The 25,312-nt window shown below is 39.2% G+C and overlaps 1 protein-coding gene across 2 annotated transcripts in view; it reads left to right on the top strand.

Annotated features, from left to right (window-relative positions):
- The window catches only part of LOC134357987 (uncharacterized protein C7orf57-like), a 100,838-nt gene that overhangs the window by 66,854 nt on the left and 8,672 nt on the right, over positions 1-25,312 (top strand). The window contains exons 4-8 of one of the 2 annotated variants that reach the window (XM_063069833.1): positions 978-1,083; positions 5,173-5,320; positions 8,828-8,916; positions 10,949-11,073; positions 14,902-15,054. In XM_063069833.1, the coding sequence (XP_062925903.1) occupies positions 978-1,083; positions 5,173-5,320; positions 8,828-8,916; positions 10,949-11,073; positions 14,902-15,029 (596 nt within the window). In that variant the 3' untranslated portion in view covers positions 15,030-15,054. The remainder of the gene's footprint in view (positions 1-977; positions 1,084-5,172; positions 5,321-8,827; positions 8,917-10,948; positions 11,074-14,901; positions 15,055-25,312) is intronic. The other variant, XM_063069834.1, reaches the window with a different exon arrangement.

Genomic DNA, 25,312 nt, shown 5'->3' with positions numbered 1-25,312 from the left:
GTTTGCCAAGAACAATCATGGTCGTGGAAAGCCCATGATTGCCCATGTCTCACGACATGGCACATAATGAATGAATGAACACTGTAGTGTCATTTATTGCAATGTGAGAAAGGAAAAATAATTTACACAAGATATCTTCCTTTAACTTCAACCACAAAGGAAAATATTCCCAAATGCTGTGCAATGTAATTTAAACCCAGAAATATATTCAGCATAAGAAAACATTTTCCAACCTGTGAGTGTGAATTGGAGTGAGAAATATGGCAGAGCAATTGCAGAGTTTTGTACCTTTTGGGTAGTTGGGTTGGAAATGTACATATTTCCTGCAGCCTTTCAACAGGCTTTCTCTCACTTGCACCTTAATTTTACTCAGCAGTCCTACAGTGCCAAGGGAAAACAGTGCATCTGTTTTCTGGCCAAAGAATAAAGGAAATTTTTCCATTATCCACTATTTAAAATGAGTATTTGAATTAAAGTGTGGAAATAGACTGAGTATATGCTCTCCAATGTTGCCCTGATGGAAGAGGGCATATCTGGATGTTAAATAATACCTTGCCCCCAGGAAAGTATGTTGGCTCCCACTGTTGGGCATTGAACATTAACAATAGGCATTTCAATAAGCTATGTAGGGTTACCAGTCTCCATGAAAAATAATGCAAAGAAAAAGAACAGCTGGGCAAAAAGTTAATGTTCCTTACCTACTAGCAGAAAATGAGAGTATTTATTTCTTAGATGTATTAGATCCTGAAAAGAAGAACATCAGGAAGGGAGGAAGCCTGTCTAATTTGCTTTTGATTAATTAATAGAATGAAAAATTGGCAGTTCTTTCCTATGGCTGTTTAATTTGCCTCAAGGTCCATACCACCCAAATGTTGGATCCAGATTTCAGCTTAGTCAGAAAAAAAAGTGTTTTCATTTTTAAGAGAATATTTTCACTTCTAACTGAACTAAAAATCTTCTGTACATCCAAACTACAGATTTGCTGAGGCATTTTTCTCCTCCTCCAAGGAAGTCACCTCCAATTCCCAGCTCACAACCAGAATGGTTCACACATGTACCACCATCCCCTACCAAGACCAAGGAGTAAGTATACATGCGTTTCTATTTGCAATCCTTTGAATTTGAATTGTGCATATTGTGTTCAGCATATCTCAGATAAGTAGAGGTTAAAGTCTAACATTAAGGCAGGTACTTTTTTCAGACAGTTATACAAAGATGTGCAATATTTAATCCCTGCACTATTGGATGTGAAAAGCATAAATGGGTGTTCTCACACATTGCATCTTCAGTAGTCAAGAGGTTATCCAGCTGTCTTTTCTGTTGATGAGTAAACAAGTCACCAGGTTATATTCGTTTCTAGTCTGAGTTCTGGAGGAAGCAGATGAGAACAATGCAGATCCCCTTATGTAATATGCTGAAATGTATTTGATTCTCGAGCCATTCCTTTACATTAGTAGGCAGATATCACTACTTAAGAAAGATTGGGAATCGAAGCCAAAGGGATAAAACAAGTTAGCATAACATCTGTTAGCTTAGCCTTCCCCATAATTTTGTAAGGTTTCCGAGGGTGGTTAATGGCAGATGCTGAAATTCCAAATCAAAAACAGAAGTTCAGAAATACTGAGCACCTGAGTGTGCAGGATCTCACTGGGAGTATTATGTGCAATTCTGGTTGCCCATCGATAGTAAGGATGACATTAAGCTGCAAAGGGTAGAGAGAAGATTAACAAGGATGACAGCGGGGCTGGGGGTATAGGAGTGCTTTTATAATAGGGATAGGCTGGGACGTTTTCCAGAGCGTATGAGGCTAATGGGTGACATTATAGAGAATCATGGCAGACATAGATAAGGTGGATAGTCACAGTCCACATCCCAGAATAGGGGGTCCAAAACTAGAGGGCACTAGAATCAAAATCAGCTTTATTATCAGTCTTATGTATGTGAAATTTGTTGTATTGCGGCAGCAGGTCAGTGCAAAGACATACAATTACGATAAATTACAAAATAAATGAACAGGGCAAAATAAAGAAATAATGAGGCCCTGTTCATGGACCATTCAGAAATCTGATGACCGATGGGAAGATGCTGCTGCTGAATCATTAAGCATGGGTTTTCAGGCTGCTCTATCTCCTCCCTGATGTGGTAATGAGAAGAGGGCATGTCCCAGATGGTGAAGGTCATTAGTGAGGGATGCTGCCTTTTTGAAGAATTGCCTTTTGTAGATGCCCTTGATGGTGGAGAGGGTTGTACCCATGATGGAGCTGGCTGGGTCTACAACCCTTCATAATGCCCCAGACCCCTCCTATTACCTGAAGGGTCCATGGAGCCCAGGTTGGGAGCCCCTGCTCGAGAGCCTCTTCTGATCCTAGCATTAGAGGAGCTATACCAATTGGAATGTTCTTCATTGTACATCTGTAGAAATTTGTAATAGTCTTTGGTTACGTACTAAATCTCTTCAAACTCCCAATGAAGTAGATAGCTGGTGTGTCTTCTTTGTGATTAGATCAATGTGTTTGTGCAGAGGACATATCATTGGAGATGTTGACACACAGGAACTTGAGGCTGCTCACCCTTTCCACTAGTGAGCCCTCAATGAGGACTGGTGTGTGTTCCCTCCACTTGCCCTTCCTGAAGTTCACAATCACTTTCTTGGTCTTACTGCTGTTGACTGTGAGGTAGTTGTTGCATCACTACTCAACATGAAACGAACTGCCAGAGATGGGTATAATTTGTGTTTAAAAGATATTTGGACAATTACAGTACATGGAAAGAAAAATTTGGGGATATGGGCCAAAGGTGGCCAAATGCGGCAAGCTTGGATAGACATCTTGGTTGGCATGGACAAGTTTGGCTGAAGGCTTTTTTTAAATGTGTTGTATGACCCTGATTCTAGGTCAGGCAACTTCTATGGAGAGAGTTGATGTTTTAATTGTGTATTGTCATGTAACAGAACTACACATTCAAATTTCCAGCTATGCATATCTTGCAATGCCAACATTGGGCTTTAATCAACAGTTCCAGAAGGGGCAATGTGACACCCAGCTTAATCCAGACCATAACCACAGCAACATGTAGACCATAGTGCAAGCTGTCAATGACACCAGTAGAGGGAATGAATCTTTCCAATTCTTTTGTCCTTTATACAAGTTCAACTTGCAATTTACAAGATGTATGACTTGGGTTCCCTAACCAGATAGCTTTATTGAGTTTGTGTGTTACACTGTCAATACAATAGTATGTGTACAAATACTATTAATAGTCTTACCACTTAGGTACTGCATTCACAAATTGCAAATTAGCTGTTACTTTCTATGTATGAACACTTTTCAGATAATTAGTCTGGGCTGGATGTACTTTCCTGAATTGACATTTTTACATTACAGGTTTCCCCTGCTATCTGAAGGTAGAGTGTTCCTATGAAACCTTTCGTAATCTGAAATGGCGTAAAGCGAAAAAGCAATTACCATTAATTTATATGAGAAAAATTTTTGGACGTTCCCAGACCCAAAAAATAACCTACCAGATCATACCAAATAGCACACAAAACCTAAAATCACATTAACATATAGTAAAAGCAGGAATGACATGATAAATACACAGCCTATATAAAGCAGAAATAATGTATTGACTGTGTAGTTTCACTTAGCAGAATCAGGAAGATTTAGCCAAAACTGATTAGTAGAAAAAAATCGGCACGTACACGCATGTGCATACACCTGCCTGTGCAAGGCTTCACGGTCACGATAGTCTTTCTCGGGGTAAACACAAGTTTAAAGCAGGTGCCTTTTTTCGTAAAAACGAAAATCCTCTTCGGATTTCTTTCGGCTAACGAAGACAGGTACTAATGTAGGTCTTTCGTAAAAGCCAAATGGCATAAAGCAAACTTTCGTAAAGCGGGGACTCCTGTATAGTACAATTCCTCCAGGTGCAATGCTGAAGTTAAGATCTCCCAGTCTTTATCCTCATCTTCCACCACTGTGGGTGCAAGGGCAGCTCTATGATCAGTTCCCAGCTGGGTACTGAGGCTGCACTCTTCTGGTACAGTCATTAACATGCACCACGTGCTGCTTTATTTGTTGCTCTCTCATCACATTGATGGAGATTTCGTATGAAAGTATGTAAGTTGATGGGTCCAGTTTTATCTGTCTAAATTGTCCTTCTCAATTGAAGAGGTAGATTTAGTAGAAAACAGAACAATCCATTTTCCTGCTTATTAAATTTCCACAGCTATACATTTCTGCTAACAGTTTTCTTTCACTTCTACATTTAACAGTTTAAATCTATGAGAATAATTATACACAGCTAACTAAATTTAGCTTTGGACTGTAAAAATATAGCCAATGACAGTGCATTACTCAGTAATTATATATGCACGGACTCATGGTCCAATTCACTAAATGTAAGAAATGGATTTCTCCTTATACTGTAGAATTCCATTAACGACATACTCAGAACTCTGCTAGTGCCCAAATAGCAGATTTTATGGACGATTAATTCACATTTTTAAGCTGTTGCACAGTATAGTAATACATTCCCAGGGTAGCAGCTTCCATTTCCACGTACTAGAGCCTTGGTTTGCTAATGGGAATGAGATTCCCAGTGCGTTACAGAGTGGGTGTGAACTGGGATCATGGTTTGTTGCTGGGGGCTACATCAATCAGAACACCTGTGTTAGGGAAGCCATGAAAGGAAAACGGAATGTGGGAACTGAGGCTCCAAACAATACCTGGTCAGCTAGGTGCCAAACCTATCCGTTTTCTGAGTAGTCAAGTAATAGATTCTCAAGAGTTTTACTCTCTGCATCCTTAACCTCCTATTTTTGACATCATGTTTATGAATTAGTCTATAACATCCTCTTTACAACCCTAATATTTTCCTGAGGCTTGGGCTGTAGGTTATTCATAGGTTCAGCAATACCCTTTTGCTTTTAATTTATACACCATTTACAAAGACTAGATCACCAGGTGCTTTAATTGACCTTTTCCTCTTATTTTAAGGATAACATTTAAATGCTGTCCAATTATTATTCACTTAATATAGAACTGGTTTTAGTTTTCAAGCGTAGTGTAGATTTAAGGCTAAAAAAGCAGATGCCTGTCCAGTTTTTATAAGACTGGATATTTAAATGTTACAGTGTTATAATGTTAAAGTTGAATATTACTTTACTTACAGGGTTCCTAAATGGTATATGCCTGAGTACATGGTTCATGAGGAGTTTATTCCAAGCCCTTCTGACAAGAAGTCGAAATGTAGACCTCATGACTCTGATAAGACAACATTGGAAAAGGACAACGAGAAAGAAAATGAAGCAAAAGTAAAGGTGCCTGGCATTTAGTAGGCTCCATGATCATTTCAACCATATACTTATGCTCAAATTGTAAATATTTGGGAAAGTCATATTTATCTGAATAACTCCAAGTTAAAATAAATTAGGAACATAGTTATGGCTGTTTTGGTCATTTCCATTATTGATCAGCTGAGATCTGAACACGCTAATCTGATCTGATATCTAAAAACTGTTTTACACTGAAAAGGATGATGACGTACCTCGCTTAAAAGATGTCTTCTTTGCACATTATTCTTTTTTTTTCTCAAATTTAGAAATTAAGTAAAGATGTATGTTTAATTCTCCTCAATCCAGAGAGGAACGTGCACAAAATGCTGGAAGTTCTCAGCAAGTCAAGCAGCATCCAAGGAAATGAATAAATAGTCATTGTTTCAGGCCAAGACCCTTCTTCAGGAACTTCTGAGTTCCTCCAGCATCTTCTGAATGTTGCTTTGGGTTTCCAGCATCTGCAGAATTTCTTGTGTTCGATCTAGAAAGGATTTGATAGTCTATCTGTTTAATAATCTGCCTCATTTTACTTTTCATTGAAGTGAATCAGATGGAAGTACAAAGAGATTTATTCAGAAGTTAAGTGCTGTTATCACACATGATTTCTTTTTATGTGCTACTTTCCATTCAGCTATTCATTGGATCTGCACTTCCAGCATTTTAATTATTAGCATGTAGAAATGTCAACATACTTTGTACTTGTGTATTCTTTAGGTAAGTCACTTTCATGAGTAACTTTATTCAGTATAAAGGTGTCATCACAATGCATTCCTATTTCTCAAATCTTACACGCAGACTTAAAGCTCTAGACAATTCTAATTACTACCTCAGTCTCAATCTAAATCAAGTAGCTCAAGCAATATCAACAATAGACACCACAATTTTGAAATAATGGTATTTCCACATAAGATTCAAATTAAGTAAAGTGAAAATAATGTTATTGATTATACTTAATTTCAAAATATACTTTGAAAACCATTAATCCTTATTACAAACATTCAAAATGCATGTGGAAATAGAGTGTATAGTCCTCCCTTTAAATGCTGGCCAATTATCGTCACTTAATATAGATAGAGAACTAATTAAGGCTTTAAAGTATAGTGCAAATTGAAACTTAAAGAAGCAGACACTTGTCAGTTTTTATAGAGCAGGATGCTTAGAAGTAAATTGGTAAATTAAATTTATTTACTATTGTCACATGTGCTGAGGTACAGTGAAAATCTTGTCTTGCATTACTTATAATTCAGATCATTACAACAGTGCTTTGTGGTGGCACTGATAAAACAATAACAGATGAAAAAGGTTCTGGTGCTTTCCTGGCAAATATGACGGATAAACTCTTCTCAGGCTTCCAGCTGGGTACAGGTATTGACTCTGCCATCTTCATCAGGGATGAAGCCTGGGCATGTCTAGTCCATGGTATTTATACCCCCATCGTCTGTCCCTCCTGATTGGTTAGTCCTCATCCAATCAAGTTTCTGACGTCCCACCTTGTTTACAATTGAATTCCAGTTCCTACTTAGACAGAGACCTTTGTCTTTGTTAAAATTCTTTTGCTCTAGTTTTGTTTCAATGGCTTCCTTCACCAGGCAGTCCCAAAGGCCATTTGCGTGGCACAGTATTTTTGTGCTGTCAAAATCAATCCTATGGCCATTGCGAATGCAATGTTTGTACTAACAGAATGCTGAATAAATAACAGAGGAAGTGCAGTGCAGGTAGACAATGTGGTGCAGGGTAATAAAGAGACATCTTACTGGACCATTCAACAGTCTCATAATAGTGGAATAGAAGCTGTCCTTTAGCCTGGTGGCATGTGTTTACAGGCTTTCTGCCAAATGGGGGATAGGGGAGAGGAGAAGACAGAATGTGTGGGGTAGACTGCTTTGTAAACTAAAGAGGACCTGTAAATCACGTTAAAATAAAAGTCTAGATTTGGGAGCTAAGTCCAGCCATTGATGTAAGGAAGGTATCTGGCCCATTGTGCCACTGCCCAAGGAGGTGGTGGTATCAGATAGGACTACTCTATATAAGACACATTTAGACAATCATGTAATGGGGCAACATGTAGCCTAGTGGTTAGCGCATTGCTTTATTGTGCCGGCGATCACTGATCAGGGTTTAATTCCCAGTCATGCATGTGACCACATGCCTTTCCTCCCATGTTCCAAAAACATAGGGTTAAGATTAGTAAATTGTGTGACTGCAATGTTGGTGCTGGAAGCATGGCAACACTCACAGGCTGCCCTGCATAATCCTCGCTGATTTGATTTGATGGAAACGAGGCATTTCACTTTATGTTTTGAATGTAAGTGTGGCAAATCAGGCTAATCTTTTAAATAAGTCTTAGAGAGATACAGATCTGTGGAGCAAATGGAATTAGAATGGTCAGACAAATAGATTGGCATGGACCTGGTGAGTTGAAGGGCCCATTTCTGTGCTATACAACTCTATCACTCTATTATGCTCAAAGTCAAAGTCGAGTTTCTTGTCATATGCACAGGTGCAATGAAAAAATTGTTTGCAGCATCAGATGAGCAGCATTCACAAGCAAAAAAAAAGAACACAAATTATACACAATTTTTACAAGAAAGAACACAATCAGAACAAAAAAAAACAAAGTTAATTCTAGAGCAAAGTGGCTCTAGTGTTGCAAAATGAGATAGTGAGTAGGATTTTGCAAGTTTACTAACACCTTGTGCAGGTAGTGATCCAGAGATTCCCACTCTTGGGGTCCTGCTTTTCACCTTGAGATGCATCTGTGTTGATGGTCAGTGCGGAGAAGTTGTTACCAGTCTTTACTGACTGAGGTCTGCTGATGAGCAAGTTGAAAATCCAGTTGCAGAGGGAGGCAATAGAGGTGTTTCTATAATAAATGAGGTACTGATTAAGTAGAATTTATACCTGCCTTTAAAAGAGAATTGCACATAAGTTTAAGAATTATATGTTGATAGGGCAGGAGGATGAGTCAAACTGGTTGGTGCTTAATGTGCACTGACATAGTGGACCAAAGGATCTTATTCTGTGGAATGATTTTATGCCTTTTACTGGGTACTTGTTATATTTATGCCATGTTTGTCTATTTTAAACATTCTCCATCCTGCTTATGAATTCCCTTTCAAAATGTTTCTTGAAATTTTTGATTTGGTAAATTTCATTTCAGCTCTGTCATTATCCGTTTCTTCGATCTGCTAATCTTCATGGTTTGAGTGTGTGTATCGGAATAAATCCTTTTTCACAGCCTGCATGATTTCCTATAAATAAAACTTCATCAGTGATTTACCCATTCCTGACTTGCAAAGTTCTGCATCAAGAGTGTTAGCGATATCAGTGCAATGTTAGGCTCATTTGTTGCAACTTTAAATGCCTTTAGTAGTAGTGTTTGTAATGATTTTTTTTCATTAAAATACCAGATAGTTTTTTTGTCCTTTTCATCATTGCTAGTAAATGTACTGTATACTTTATTTCAATAACAGAAGTATTTATACACTATAGCTGAAGTTGCCAAAGATAACGGACAAGAAGCAAAGAAACAAATGGTTCACTAAGAAAACTGTGGAAGGTGAAAATAAATTTCCAGCTATGTAAGTTCCAATATCCAAAGTGATATATTTTCATACAGGTCTAAATATTTTGCTATTTTTAATTAATGCCAATGTTTGAATAGAAACTGTCTTAAGTAATTTATTTTGCAATTTATTAGCTGCTAATGGGCATGGTCAGAGAAGTAGAAACATGCAGTTAATATTTATTCGTTATTTAGGAGCCACTGACTGGGGCCATCCCCAACTAGCCTTCGTACTCATGAATAAAGCACAATAAGTTAGCAAGTAAGCCCCACATGTGTAGTTAAGAAGGCAAATAACACATGGGCCTTTATTGTGAAGGGGTTGTAGTTTAACATTAGGGAGGTTTTGTTTCAGGTATACTAGGAATTGTTGTGACCATAGCTGGAATGCTGAAATACTGTAGACTACTTTGGCCTGCTTACCTAAAAAAAGGACGTAATAGCATTGGACGTAGTCCAAAACTGATTCACCTGGCTAATTCATAGGATGAGAAGGTTGTTCTATCAAGAGAGGTCAGACAGTTTTAGTCTGTATTCCTTGGAGTTTTGAAGAATGAAGGATAATCTTATTCAATCATATAAGATTCTAAGTGAGCTTGACAAGGTAGATGTGAAGATGTTTTCACAAGTGAGAGGGTAACAAACAGGAGGGCATAACCACAAAATATGAAGCCAGTCACTTAAAGGTGTGGTGAAAAAAAATTTCTTCTCCCAAAGGGTAGTGAATCACTGCAATTCTGTGTCTTGGGGGCTGGTGGAGGCCAGACCATTGGATATATTTAACATGAAGGTGGATACTGTTTGAAAGATTGAGAGTCTGAGCGTTATGGGGAAATTACACAGAAGAGTAGTGGAGACAATCGTAAATCAGATATAATCATATTAAATAGCAGAGCAGGCTTGAGGGGCCTGGGGATGTTTGTGAGGGGATGGTAGTAAGTCACCTTCAAATTTGGTAACTTGCTAGGCCATTCAAGAGCATTTTTAAGAATGAAGCCACCACCATACCCCATGGTGTTGAAAGCTTTTATAATTACAGTAATGAGAATCTTCTTTCTAGCTTGGATGGGCCTGTATTTTTATCACCATTTAGCCATCAGCCACAATATGGCTTACCTGTGACCAACTTTGAACTGCAGGTATTTCAAATAACTGTCAGCTTTTGAAAAGGGTCCCTGAAAAGATTCTACTGTTGATCTTGTGTTTTCCTGCAAGAAGAAATAATTTATCTGTCTATGTAAATAATATCCCCCAATGTTTTCAAATATTTGAGCTCCTTGCCATTCTAATAATCCAGACTGTGCCCCTTGCAAGCTTAACTGTGGTGACAAGAAATGCTCACAACATGTTAGATTTGGTTTAACCAAGGCTTTGCATGGCTATATCACAACAAAATATATCACTGATAACAATGTTTCCCTGTGGTAAACAGAAAAAAGGGGCTGATCATTTCTGGCTTCTTAAACTTGGCCACACGTAACGAAATGACGCTGTTTATTCCACTGAAATTAAACAAAGTAACTTGACTAAAGTCCCTTGCTTGAGTTTCCTTCAAAATTTATAATGCAATTTTAAGATATAATCAAATCTATACTCAAGGGAGTCTTAAAACTTAAATTGTATGATGGGGGATTGTGTGTGTGTGTGTGTGTGTGTGTGTGTGCGAGAGAGAGAGAGAGAGAGAGAGAGAGAGAGAGAGAGAGAGAGAGAAAATGAATTGTGCAGGTCAGCCACAAATCTAGAAAAAGAAAATGAATGCCTGGATATATTAACATTATCTTTTCAGTTTGAAGCAGCCTCTAACCAAGATACGTTCACACCATCCCTGCTCACACCCTCATCAATCTGCTTCCCTACACATATGTTCAATTTACCTTCTGTGACTGGCAAAGCAATAACTAACAGAACTTTGAGGAGTCCCATGTTTAAATTTCATTGCATATGAAAAGAGATAAGAAATTCATTGAAATGCTTAATAAATAAATGCAACAATTACAAAATAACTTTAAATTATCTGGAAGCACAACAATAACAAACTTTTCATTTAGGCCTTTACCAAAGAAAAATGAACCTGTAAATTTCACCAAATTAATAGCAAATGGGTATGCTGAAGAGTTGATCCAGCAGCAAGATGAGTGGAAGGAGTTACCACCAAAGATTAAAGAACCTAGAGGTACTGATTTTCAGGAACTTCTGTAACTTGTGATATGAATTTATACTCAGTTTTCATTCAGAGGAGATAGTAAAACAGTGAATGAAGGCCATGGACATTCCTATTCTAGATTCCTTGAAAATTTCTTGCAGAGGGGATGATGATGTTGAAAACCGAACTGTAATCAATAAACAACAACCTGACATAGGTATTGCTGTTGTCCAGGTGGCCCAAGCCCAGTGGAAAACCGGTGAGATTGTGTCCGCTACAGACATGTTGTCGTAGTAGGCAAATTGCAATGGTTCCAGGTCCTTGCTCAGGCTAAGATTAATACTAGCCATGAATAACCTGACAAAATACTTCATCACAGTGGATCTGAGTGCTACTAGGTGATGGTCATTGAGACAGCTCAGCCTGCTCTTCTTGGGCAACTTTTGACTACAGCAGTGAGACATTGAAGATGTCCTTGAGTGTTCCCATCAGTTAGTTGACGCAGATTTTCAGTACCCTGTCTGGTACACTATACCTTGAGAAATTGTAAATAGCATTTAATCCAAACAACTGTGAGCTGTTGCACTTTGGGAAGTCAAATGTAAGGGGAAAGTATACAGTAAATGGTAGGATCCTTAGTAGCACTGATCTTTGAGTGCAAGTCCATAGCTCCCTAAAGTGGAAGCACAAGTAGACAGGGTGGTAAAGAAGGCATGCAACATGTTTTCCTTATAGGTTGAGGTGCTGAGTATAAAAGTCAGGCAATCACACTGCAGCTATAAAACTTTGGTTAAGCCACATAAGATATAGGAGCTGAAGTAGCCTATTCAGCTCAGCGTTTCCTCTGCCATTTTCCTTCACAGCATCATCCTCCTGACTTCTCACCATAACCTTTGACACCTTTACTAATCAAGAACCTATTAACCTCCACTTTAAATATACACAATAAATTGACCTCCACAGCCGATATAGTATGTGGCAATGAATTCCACAGATTCACCACCCTCTGGCTAAATAAATTCCTTCTCATCTCTTCAAACATCCTCTCAAGTCCACTCTATCTGGACCTTTCAATATTTGATAGAGCCATCAAACGCTCTACATACATTAACCTTTTTGTTTCTGGGATCATTCTCATGAACCTCTTTTGAACTCTCTCCAATGCCAGCACATCCTTTTCTAGATAAGGGCCAAAATTGCTCACAGTACTCCAAGTGCAGTCTGACCAATGCCTTATAATGGCTCAGCATTATATCCTTGCTTTTAAATTCTATTCTTCTTCAAGTAAATGCAAACATTGCATTTGGCTCCCATACTACCATCACAACCTGCAAGTTAACCTTTAGGAAATCCTGCATGAGGACTCCCAAGTCCTTTTGCAGCTCTGATTTCTGAATTAGCTTGACAAATAGAAAATAGTCCTTCTACCAAGTGCACACTCCTACAATGTATTATATCTGCCACCTCTTTGCCATTCTCCTAATCTGTCTGCAGACTCGGCACTTCCTCAAGACTACCTGTTCCTCCAGCTATTTTTATTTTGTCCACAAACTTGGCCACAAAACATCAATTCCATCATCCAAATTCTTGACATATAACGTGGAAAAAAATGATCCCAACACAGACCCCTGCAGAACACTACTAGTCAGAAAAGGCATTTGTTATTGACACTTTTTGCTTTCTGCCAGTCAGCCAATCTTCTGTCCATGGCTAGTATCTTTCCTGTGGTACCATGGGCTCTTATCCTGCCTCATGTGCAGCTCCTTGTCAAAGGCCCTCTGAAATTCCAAGTAAACAACAACCACTGACTCTTCTTCGTCTATTCTGTCAGTTTTTTCCTCAAAGAATTCCAACAGATTTGTCAGGCAAGATTTCCGCTAAAGAAAACTATGCTGACTTTGGCTATTTTACCATGTGTCTCCAAGTACACTGAAAGCTTTTCCTTAGTAATGGACTCCAAAACCTTACCAATCACTGAGTTCAGGCTAACTGGCCTATAAATTCCTGTCTTTAGGGGTGACATTTGAACTTTACAGTCCTCCGGAACCATTCCAGAATCTAGTGATTCTTGAAAGATCATTACTAATGCCTCCACAATCTCTTCGGCTTCCTCTTTCAAAACTCTGAGGTGTAGTGCATCCAGTCCAAGTGATTTATCATCTGTAGACCATTCAGCTTTCCAGGCATCTTCTTCTTAGTAATAGCAACTACACTCGGATTTCTGGCATACTGCTGATATCTTCCACAGTGAAGACTGATGCAAAATATTAATTCAGTTCATTTGCCATTTCTTTGTTCCCCATTACTACCACCCCAGCATCATTTTCCAGTGGTCCAATATCCACTCTCACCTCCTTATGTATATGAAAAAACTTCTGGTCTCATCTTTTATGTTATTGGTTAGCTTAGTGTCATGTGTTTTCGTGATATCATTCTGGAAAAACATTTTTATCATTTCTTAATGTAATGACTACATGACAATAAAAGGGGACTGCATGTCCTCATAGTCATAATCATAGCTTCATATTTCATCTTTTCTTTCCTTATGGCCTTCTTAGTTGCTCCTTATTCCTTATTGCCTTCTGTTGCTTTTTAAAAGTTTCCTAATCCTCTAGCTTCCCACTAATTCTTGTTATATTTCATGTCCTCTCATTCGATTTTATGTCGTTAAGCTGTGTCTGACATCGTTGTCTGCCATCGTTGCCTCGTCCTCCCTTTAGAATACTTGTGCTTTTTTCAGATGCCAAGTAAATCTAATGGTCTGAGTGCCCTCCTACTAATATCTATGTCTCTGCATCAGCATGGAAATTATTTACTGTGTCTCAATTTGGTGGATATGATGCTGGACATTTCTTTTCCAAAAGACAACTGTACCAGAAAATTTGAAAAACACTGCACAAAACTCCATTCACTTTGTATCATGATTTACACGGAGAAAGGGGAGAGCGGGTGTTTTAGTGACAGCTGTGTCAGTTGTCTACAGTATCACAAATGTATTTATCAGCTTAGAATAAAAAGCAAGAGTACTAGTTCAAGCAGTAGGCTGGAACTTTTACCTGACATAAAAGTACAACACGGAAGAAGATATTAAACAAGATCTTTTCTATCTATCTCCTGCGTGTTAATAATTCCACAGCAACATTCAAGTAAAGTTAGGAAGATTCCTTGGTCTCCTTGGTGGACATTTCACATAAAAAACTGCTTTTGCACCAATTAATGTGACTTTGAAAGGCCTCACAGTTGCAAACTTCATTAGATGTGGTACATGGAATGCAGATGTATCTTGGTGGCGGTGATGGGGGGTGGAGGTGGAGGGAGTGTTAACCGTACACTGCTTCAGGATTCAAGATTTAAGATTGTTTGATGTCATTTCTGGTATACAAGTCTAAAGAAGATTGAAATCATTGTTGTTCTGGATCTGATGCAGTATAACAAAAACCACATTAAGATAAAGAACACAATAATAAAAAAAACACAATAAATGTAAATACATAAGATAGTTTATGTATACAGATTGAATCTATGTCCATAAAGTGATGCTAGGCACAGGAGTGTCTACATAAAGTGGCCCTGACAGGAAATGAACAAGTAGTGGTGGTGTGGGGTGTGGAGGGGTGAGTTAATGAGTGGAGTTGTTGATCAGCCTTACTGCTTGGGGAAGGTTACTGATTTTGAGTCTGGTGCTCCTGGTGTTGGATGCTGTGTAGCCTCCTGCCAGATGGAAGTGGGATAAGCAGTCCTTGAGCAGAGTGGCTGGAAACCTTAATGATGTTCCAGGCTCTTTTGCGGCACCATTCTGTATATATGTCCTGCATATGTAACTTGAAATGTTATAAACATATTAAATTTTATCTACAGACTTGGTTCCTTTAAATGGGTTCCAGGAGGAGTTTAGAAAGAAAGAACCTCTTAGAAATGCAAAACCAAAGGGAAGAAAAGCTATTTCAACTAAATATCCATCCAAGACTCTGCAAGTGATCCCATAGATAAAACATCACTTACTCTAAACAAGTAAGTCAGCCTCGCGCCACCTAAACATCTTTCATTGATTTTTTACAACAGCAGCTCTTAATATTCAGCGATGTTGAGCAACATTTTAAAACACCATTTTTGGCAGTTAGCATATTAATAACAAAGTTTATGGACAAATTTTTGTTAAGTTTCTGTTAATGAAACATACAATAAATGTTTTCAGCGTGGATGTCAGAGGTGCCCTTTCCGTTCCAGAAGAATGGCATTCTGTGCTTGCCCTGATGGAATTAGTAATGCCAGAAACCATACTGTAGATGTCAAGGTGTTGATGGTGCACAGCTGACACCTGCTGGAGCAGCACAATGGGAAGATTTGACTTCATCTCACTGCTGCCATTTTGGAGTTCAACGGGCCAGCCATTGCCCTCTTCAGGATGTTTCATATGACATCTCCTTAAAGGGATTGTCAGCTATGTTCAGACATATTGTGAATTGTTTCTACCAGTTAGTACTGCAATCTTAGACCTAATCATCCTATTTATTTAATATGTACAGAAAGTTCCATGGCAGATTGTGAAGTCTTTGTGCTGACTTAAGTGTCTCTGCAAAAACTAATTGTTTTCAGACTTGGGAAGTGGAAGAATAAGCAGAGGTAATACATGAAAAGGAAGAGGATGAATTAGGAGTAGAGCTCAAAACAGAAAGTCATATTCACCCGAGGCTTCCCGTTCACTTACTGTAAGACATCCACACTGAAGCCTGCATCTCACACCCATCAGGTGCAATCTCTGAGCAGAGCTAGTGGCTGTAAAGTCAATGTGACCATGAAATACTCTTAGCCATGGCTGGAGCTATTTGTAATGTCTATAGTTTGTGTCCAACTGACATTTTCCATTTAAAAAGAACTGCCTACTTTTAATTCTGTCTTGTCAGATAATTGGCTGTTGGCTTTGGAAAGAATGCTGTGCTTGGCATGGTGTAGGATCATTGATTGCACAATACTTTGTGGGTACCCCACATAACGTCTTCAAAATATGCTGCAACTGAAATCTCCATATCTAGTGACCACTTGTAGTAAATAAGGCAGGCAGTGCTTGAGAAGCCAGATACACTTAATGGCCACTTTATTAGGAACACCTGTACACCAGTTCATTAATGCAGATATCTAATCAGCCACTTAATGCATAAAAGCACTTAAAGTGGCAGCAACTTAAAGCATAAAAGTATGCAGACATGGTCAAGAGGTTCTGTTGGTGCTCTGAAGAAACTAAATAGGGAAGATGTGTGATCTAAGTGACATTGACTGTGGAATGATTGTTGGTGCCTGTCAGGGTGATTTGAGTAGCTCAGAAACTGCTGACCTCCTGGGATTTTCACACAAAACATCCTCTAGACTTTACAAAGAATAGTGCAAAAAACAACAAAAAAAATCCAGTGAGCAGAAGTTCAGTGGGAAAAAACACCTTGTAAATAAGAGAAGTCAGAGGAGAATGGCCAGAGTGGTTCAAGCCGACAGGAAGGTGACAGTAACTCAGATAACCACGTGTTACAATAGTGGTGTACAGAAGAGCATCTCTGTAGACACATCACGTTAAACCTTGAAGTGGATGGGTTACAGCATCAGAAGACCGCGAACATACACTCAGTGGCCACTTTATTAGGTACAGGAGGTACTAGATAAAGTGGGCTGTGAGTGTACATTGATGATGTTTTCATTCTACTCTGCCCACTCTGCCATTCTCATTTGAGCCCCCAACAAATTTGTCTAATGACAGATTGTTTCATGACCCAGTGCCCAACCTATCCAAACTTAGGCTGCAAGCACATAATGAAAGCTAACATGCTGCACACAATTTAATACAACTGATTGTTGGCATGTTAAAACAGTCCTGCTACTGAGAACTTGACAGAACAGGAAACTAGATTCATAGCATACAATATTAATATGAGGGCACATCCCTTGTTTCATGTAGATGCTAAGCAGCTGAGGAACAGGGGAGGGAAAACAATAAAGGGAAAAAACAACATAGAAAACTCCTTTCAGACTAGACTGTGAATAACATCTGAAAGACTCCTGATTAAGGGTCTCGGCCTGAAATGTTGACTGTTTACCTTTTTTCATAGATAATGTCGGCCCTGCGGACATTCTGCAATGATCAATAAACCAATTGTTTGGAATCAAATGACCTTGCTTAGTGTCTTGGGGTGGGTGTGTGTGCACCCGCGCCAAACTCGCCCCCGGCACTCCTTCTCTGCCACCTGTCCCACACCTCTCCCACATGTTCCATCTTCACCACTTCCAACATCCTTTCCTCCTACCAGATTTACAACTCACTGTCCACTCCTTGTTGACAAATACAGTACTGTACAGAAGTCTTAGTCACCCTAGCTATATATATGCACCTAGGACTTTTGCACAGTACCGTACTTTATTTGCTGGTTTCCCTTATTAAAATGTTTCCCTTATTTAAATGTTTTATATGTCATTACCACCTCTTTATACCTTCCCATTACATCTTTACAGCTTACTGCGTCTCCAAAATTTGTGTAATTTGCAAAATGAATGTATACTTCAATACCTTTTCATCCAATGTTTGATTAGATGGTTGTCAAATGTTAATACCTTGAGGAACACTGGTCACAAAATAGCCAATCAGATATCATTCTCTTCATTTCTAACTCTGCAATCCTATCAGCCATCTAATTGCCAATAGTAATTATTTAATAAATACATCTTTTCATTCTTATCCATCATAGAGTTGGCTGTGCCAATTTTTAATAGATTCATATCCCTACAGCAATTCTTTTCTCCTAGTATCATGCAATCTATTTGGACATTGTTGCTGTTATAGCTGAAGTACGTTTGTAGTTGACAGTCTTCCCAGACCATGATTGGTCCCTAACATTCCAATTTACAATTTCACCTTCACACATTAATAGGGCTACAAGTCTATTACATTGTGTGCACATTGTCAGCTAGTTCAACTGCAACTGCTACATCAGCCAAATACATTGTACAATAAACTTTTCTTATTAAAATGGTTGGTTTCTCCATCGCTTCATTCTTAAGTTAATGGAGTGATACGATGAATTTCTAAATCAGGGATACCTGGTCCAACTACAAGCTTTTCACATCTTGTATATACTGTTAACTAGTTTAACCAGAGCAGCCAAATTGCCCAAGGAGATTGCTTCACAAATTACCCAATTTTTATTTCTTGTAGATTTAAGTGGTGGCCCTTTGCAGATAGCCTGCTGTGGGTAGGGATGTCTTTATCTCTAAAACCCCTTGGAAAAATTACTTGGACTAATATAATATGACCAAAACAATCAAAGATGAGAGCATCCTCGATGTTAACCCATCGTTACATATTCTATCTTCCCCTCAATTCACATTTACTTTTGATTTAAAGGCTGTAGAGAGTTAAAGTGCAGACCTCTTAATTTCCTCTACTCCCAGCATCGGAGGATTATCCTTGTCTTTTTTTCATTTTTGATACCCAAGAACTACAACCTGATTTTTCAGTGATTATGAAGGTACTAAAACTCAATTTCATGTGTACAGTATTGAATCAAGTACTGCCTTTGTGCCTAATTTAAACGTCTACACTTAAGGGAGATATCGGGCACAAGTGATCTGTTGCTAGAATGTGGTGAAAGAATAACAGATACCAATTCACTGTTTAGATGCTTAGGACACAAATGAATAGTTTATTCAAGCAGATTAAGATGATTAATGGGTGTGCAAATTGAAGCTGCCCTTGTGCTGTCTGTGCTTGAAGTCAATGGTTTGAGATGTGCTGTCAGAAAAACCTGCATGGTAACCTGTACACATTCTTAATGTTTGCACTCGTGATGTAATGGAAGTGGTGGAATAAGAGTTTAGAGTGATAGTTGATTAAGTTCTCCACCATTCACTACCCAAGATCCTGGGTGGTGGTGAACTTCTGTAATGTTGTTAGAGAATATTCTTCCTACTTGTGCCCCATAGACATTGGGAAAGCTTTGGTCTGTCAGGCAGTTTTCACTTGCTGAAGGATACCTAGCCTCTAATATTCTCTTGTAACCCCAATATTTGTATGACTAGTCCAGCTAAGTTTCTGTCAATTATGGGGGGACTCTGAAATAATAATGCAATTAAATGTCAAAGATAGCTAATTAAACTCTTTTAGAGATAGTCATGACCTGGCACTTCTGTGGTGCAAGCGTAATGCTACTTATAAGTGAATGTTTGGATGTTGCCTAGGCCTCACTGCATATAATTGATTGTGCATCACAAATAATCTGTTCATCAAGGAAATAGAAGAAATTCTCGTTTAGGTAATCGAAGTGAATTTATAAAGCAAAATGAATTGATTGCACCTTGGATCTTGGAGAACTACACAATTTAAAATGAAGAACCAATTGAGTTGAGATTACAGACTGGGCGAAATAATAATAAATTAATTCTCAGAGTGGTTCAGTGAAAAAATGAAGGCTATTCTATAAATGATAGTCATATCTCATTATTGTTTTGCTCTAATGGAAGAATACACTTTCCTGGTCTTCCATTAAGTGTGCCAGTCACTTGACAATTACAGTTACTGTGGCCAACATTAGGGAAAACTATCGTAGCTGACCCTGTGCTATGAGTGTTGAGGGCACTGGTCACCTTCAGAGCCAGAGAGAGAGAGCAGAGTATGCTAGTGACCACGGCTGCAGATTCAGAAACAGTAGATGTTAGATCATTTCAATGCTGAAACATATTAGTACACATATTATCTTCCAGGCATCTTGAGATATTTTACTCATCTATTCAATGTGAATTAGATATTATTTTAAGTGTCAGAAATGGTATTGGAAATGATATGGCAAGTGTGGATTGGGACAGGCTGTTTTCTGGTAAGGGTGTACTTGAAAAGTGGAAGGCCTTCAAAAATGAAATATTGAGAATACAAAGCTTGTATCTGCCTGTCAGAATAAAAGGTAAAGATAACAATTGTAGGGAACCTTGATTTTCAAGAGATATTGAAAGAGAAAAAAGGAGGTGCACAGCATGTATAAGCAAGTAGGAACAATTGAGCTGCTTCTGGAGAACAAGAAATGTAAGAGAACACTTAAGAAAGAAATCAGGAAGGCTAAGAGAAAGCATGGGATTGCTCTAGCAGACAAGGTGAAGGGGAATCCCATCGGATTCTACAGATATGTTAAGAGCGAAAGGATTGCAAGGGACAAAATTGGTCTGCTGGAAGACCAGAATGATAATCCATGTGTGGAGCCAAACCAGATGGGGGAGATCTTAAGTGCATTCTTTGTATCTTGTATTTACTTGGGAGACGAATACAGAGTCTATAGAAGTGAGGCAAAGCAGCATCAGCTTCATGGACCTTGTACAGATTACAGTGGAGGAGGTGTTTTCTACCCAGAGGCAAATCAGGATGGATAAATCCCCAGGGCCTTGCAAGGTGTTCTCACGGACCCTATGGGAGAAAAGTGCAGAATTTGCTGGGCCCTAGCAGAGGTATTTAAAAAATTTTTAGTGTCACAAGAGGTAACAGAGGATTGGAGGGTAGCCGGTGTTGTTCTGCTGTTTTAAAAAGGCTGTAATTGGAAACCAGGAAATTGCAGGTTGGTGAGTCTAACATCAGTTGCAAAAGTTATTGGAAGGTATTCTAAGGGACAGGATATATGAGTATTTGGCTAGACATGGACTGGTTACAGATAGTCAGCATAGCTTTGTGTGTGGTAGTTCATGTTTAACTGATCTTAAAGCATTTTGAGGAAGTTACCAGGAAAGTTGATGAAGGCAGGGCAGTAGATGTTGTCGGCATGGACGTAAGCAAGATATTTGACAAGGTCCCACATGGAAGGCTTGTCAAGACTATTCAGTCACTCAACATTCAGGATGAGGTAGTAAATTAGATTAGACATCGGCTTTGTGGAGAAGCCAGAGAGAGGTAGTAGGAGGATGCCTCTCTTACCGGAGGCTTGTGACTAGTGGTGTGCCCGCAGGGATCGGTGCTGGGGCCTTTGTTGTTTCTCATCTATATCAATGATCTAGATAATAATGTGGTTAACTGGATCACCAGATTTATGGATGACACCAAGATTCAGGGTGCAGTGGACAATGAGGAAGGCTATCATGGTGTGCAGAGGGATCTACATAAGCTGAAAAAATGGGCTGAAAGATGGCAGATGGAATTTAATGCAGACAAGTGTGAGGTTTTGCACTTTGGTAGAACCAGCCAGGTTACGTATTACACAGTGAATGGTAGGGCACTGAAGAGTGTGGTAGAATAAAAGGATCTGGAAATACAAGTGCATAATTCATTGAAAGTGGTGACACAGGTAGATGGGGTCGTAAAGTTAGCTTTCGGCACATTGGCCTTCATAAATCAATGTCTAGAGTACAGAAGATGGAATGTTATGTTGAGATTGGATAAGATGTTGGTGAGGCTAATTTGGAGTATTGTGTGCAGTTTTGGTTACCTACCCACAGGAAGGATGTAAACAAGATTCAAAGAGTGCAGAGAAAATTTACAAGGATGTTGCTGGAACTGGAGGAACCGAGTTATAAGGGAAGATTGAATAAGTTAGGATTGTATACTTTTAAATGGAGAAGATTGAGAGGAGATTTGACAAAGGTATACAGGAAAAAATTATGAGAGGTATAGATAGGGTAAATGCAGGAAGGTTTTTTATACTGAGGTTTGATGGGATGACAACTAGTGGTTATGGGTTAAGGGTGAAAGGTGAAAAGTTTAAGGGGAACATGAGGGGAAACATCTTCACTTAGAGGGTCATGAGAGTTTGGGTAGATACATAGATAGTGAAGGGTCGATAAGAGTAGGCAGTTTAAATCATTTCAGCATGGACTAGATGGGCCAAAGGGCCTGTTTCTGTGCTGTACTTCCCTATGACTCTATGTCACATCATATGTAAATGCTCCGTGACTGATTTCTTACTGTTTCATAGGGATCACAAACTGAAAATGCAATACTTGTGGTACACCTTGGAGCTAGTTTAATGGTGACATTACAGTAATAATTCAATTTGTTCACGGAACCATAAGACATAAAAGCAGAATTTGGCCATTCAGCCCAGTGAGTATGCTCTGCCATTCCATCATGGCTGCTCTGTTGTAACCCTCAATCCTATTCACCTGTTTTCTCCTTGTAGCTTTTGGTACCTTTACATATCAAGAAGCTATCAAACATTGCTTTAAACATGCCCAATTACTTGGCCTCTACAACTGTCTGTGGCAATGAATTCCACAGATTCACCACCCTCTGGCTAAAGAAATTCCTCTTCACCTCTGTTCTAAATTGGATGTTGTCTATTCTGAGGCCATGCCCTCCGGTCCTAGACTCCCCCACTATTGGAAACCATGTTCACTGTATCTAGTGTTGAGGGACCAGGTGAGATTATCTATTATGTGCACTTCCAGGATCTTGGTGCTCCTAACTCTCTCCAGAGAGGAGCCATTTATGTGCTGTGAGGAGTGGTCAGCCTGTACCTTCCTAAAGTCAATCATTATCTCTTTAATGTTGAAACATAAGTTGTGCTCACAACAGTCTACAAGCTGCTCCACCTCCTTTCTGTACGATTGTTGTTGTTGTTGAAGCCAGGCACCTGATGATCTGGTTTGCAGTGGGTCTGGCAGTATAGTTATTATTCAGCAGCGTGAACAGCAGCAGGCTGAGCACACTGCCCTGGGGGTTGCCAGTGCTCAGCGTGGTGGAGCTAGAGATGTTACTGCCAACACAAACTGACTAAGGTCTTTCTGTCTAGACGTCCAAGATCCAGTTAAAGAGAGAGGTGCTGAAACCCAATGAGGACAGTTTACCATCTGTTTCTGAGCGAGGATTGTATTAAACACCAAGCCGAAGTTAATAACCAGCTTTGTGGCGTATGTGGCCCATTTTTCAGGTGCGACAGGATGGGTGCAGGGCAGAGGCAGTGGCATTGTCAGGGGACCGATTTGGATCACTGGACCTATTGTCCAGCAGCACTTATATCCACTGTGACGAAGTGCTTTGAGAGGTTAGTGAAGAAGCATATCTACTCCTGCCTGAGGAGCAACTTGGACCTGCTCCAGTCTGCCCATCGTCACAACAGGTCAACATCAGATGCCATGTCATTGGCTCTCCGCTTAGCTCTGGAACATCATACTCCAGGGTGCTCTTCATTGATGACAACTCTGTATTTAATACTATCATCCTCTCAAAGTTAATCTATAAACTCCAAGATCTGGGTCTCAATACCTCATTGTGTAACTGGACCCTCAATTTCCTCACTTGTAGACCCCAGTCAAGTTTGGATTGGCAACAACATCTCCTCCACAATTTCCATCAGCCCAGGTGCACCACAAGGTTGTGTGCTTAGCCCCTGCTCTACTTGCTTTACACCTATGACTGTGTGGCTAAGTACAGCTCCAACACCATATACAAGTTTGCTGACGACATCACTGTTGAGGACTAAATCAAAGGTGGTGACGAATCCAAAACCAAACAGCTGATTATTGACTACAGGTTGAGGAAACCGAAGGTCCATGAGTCAGTCCTCATCAAGGGATCAAAGGTGGAGAGAGTCAGCAGTTTTAAATTCTTTGGTGTTATCATTTCAGAGGATCTGCCCTGGGTCCAGAAGGCATGGCAGAGCCTCAAATTTCTTAGAAGTTTGCATGGATTTGGTGTGTGTAACTGCACCGGTCCAATGAAATAATGCCCAGGCAACATAAATGTCCTTGAAGATGTATTTTTATTTCTCTCTCTCTCTTTTTTCAGCAGACACCGTGAAAACTATAAGAAAATAAAGGACATAAAGTTTGAAACATACATCTCTCAGTCTTTTAAAGTCTCTCAAGCTTGTGTCCGCCGATAAACAAGCCCAAACACATTAGCACATCAGAAGTGCGCTGAAATCAAATAAATCACTAAAACGTATCACATTGTTCATATAAAGGCACCTCAACAACATTATATAAAACAAATTAACAAAAACAATTACTGTGTGTGCCTCTTGGACCACATGCAGAATGAGGTTATTTTAGGGCAATGTGTCTTTCTCTGCTTCCATGTTGGTTCTGACCCAAAATACCACAGTCATGCTCTTATTAAACTCTGGTCATGTGACCCGTTACACTCTGGATTAAATAAACCTTACATAAAATATTTTAAGGTGATAAATTAATCACGAATTTATGACAAAACATATAAAATAAACATTTCAATGAAACTGGTCCCTGAGACAGTTACACTCCCAACAAATTACTATGATTTATGATAACCTTTATACAAATATTTGAATAAATCTAGTAATTTCCAGAACAAAATAATTGGTATTTGTAACAAACTCTAAGGTCAAGATGGATACTTTAAACTTTCCACACAGGTGGGTTTAGAAATTAGTTCCACTGGGACACATTTTAGTTGTTCTCTACAAGGACAACTAATTTATGAATAGGACATTCAAGAATGGATGGATTAATGAGTCTTTGACCCTCTTCTCCTAGCTTTTTATTTCCTAATTGTATCGTGGCTCTTCGCACCAGTCCATCTTCATAAACATCAAGCACTCTTCCAAGTCTCCATTCACTACAAGGAATCCCTTCCTCTTTTACAATGACAATATCTCTAATCTTCACATTTCATCTTGAAGAGTGCCAGTGCTGTCTGAGGGTGATGTTTGCTAGATATTCCTTCTTCCATCTACTCCAGGATTTCTCTCTCAGATATTGCACTCTGTGCCACCTTTTCCTGGCATACAGATCTTCTGCCATAGACTTTCCTGATAGAGGCAGTGGGACAGAGGTTTTCATGGTAAGTAAATGGTTTGGTGTAAGTAGCTCTAGGCCTTTGGAATCATTGATGCTGTCAGTGGTGAGTGGGTAGCTGTTTATAATTGACATGGCCTCATAGAAAAAGGTTCTCAAAGAAGCATCATCTAATCTTCCAGCACGAGGACTGAGCTTAGGACGCTCTTAACTGTCCTGATCTGCCGTTCCCAAACACCTCCCATGTGACAGGCATCAGGTACATTCATGGTGAAGTCACATTGTTTTTCGGCCAGGTAAGCCGTCAATTTGTATTTGTCCATTTCCTTTAAGGCCTTTGTCAGTTCATTTTTTGCTCCAACAAAGTTTGTCCTTTGATACGATCTGATTTGTCTTACAGCTCCACGGATAGCTATAAAACATCATAAAGCATTTATGAAGGCATCAATTGTTAAATCTTCCAACATTTCTATGTGAATTGCCCTGGAGGACAGACAGGTGAATATGAGACCATATCTCTTGTACTCTTTACGACCTTGCTTAG

Source organism: Mobula hypostoma, chromosome 17, assembly GCF_963921235.1.
Source record: "Mobula hypostoma chromosome 17, sMobHyp1.1, whole genome shotgun sequence".
In the NCBI taxonomy this organism is placed as follows: domain Eukaryota; kingdom Metazoa; phylum Chordata; class Chondrichthyes; order Myliobatiformes; family Myliobatidae; genus Mobula; species Mobula hypostoma.
This window is presented reverse-complemented; position numbering and strand designations above follow the sequence as displayed.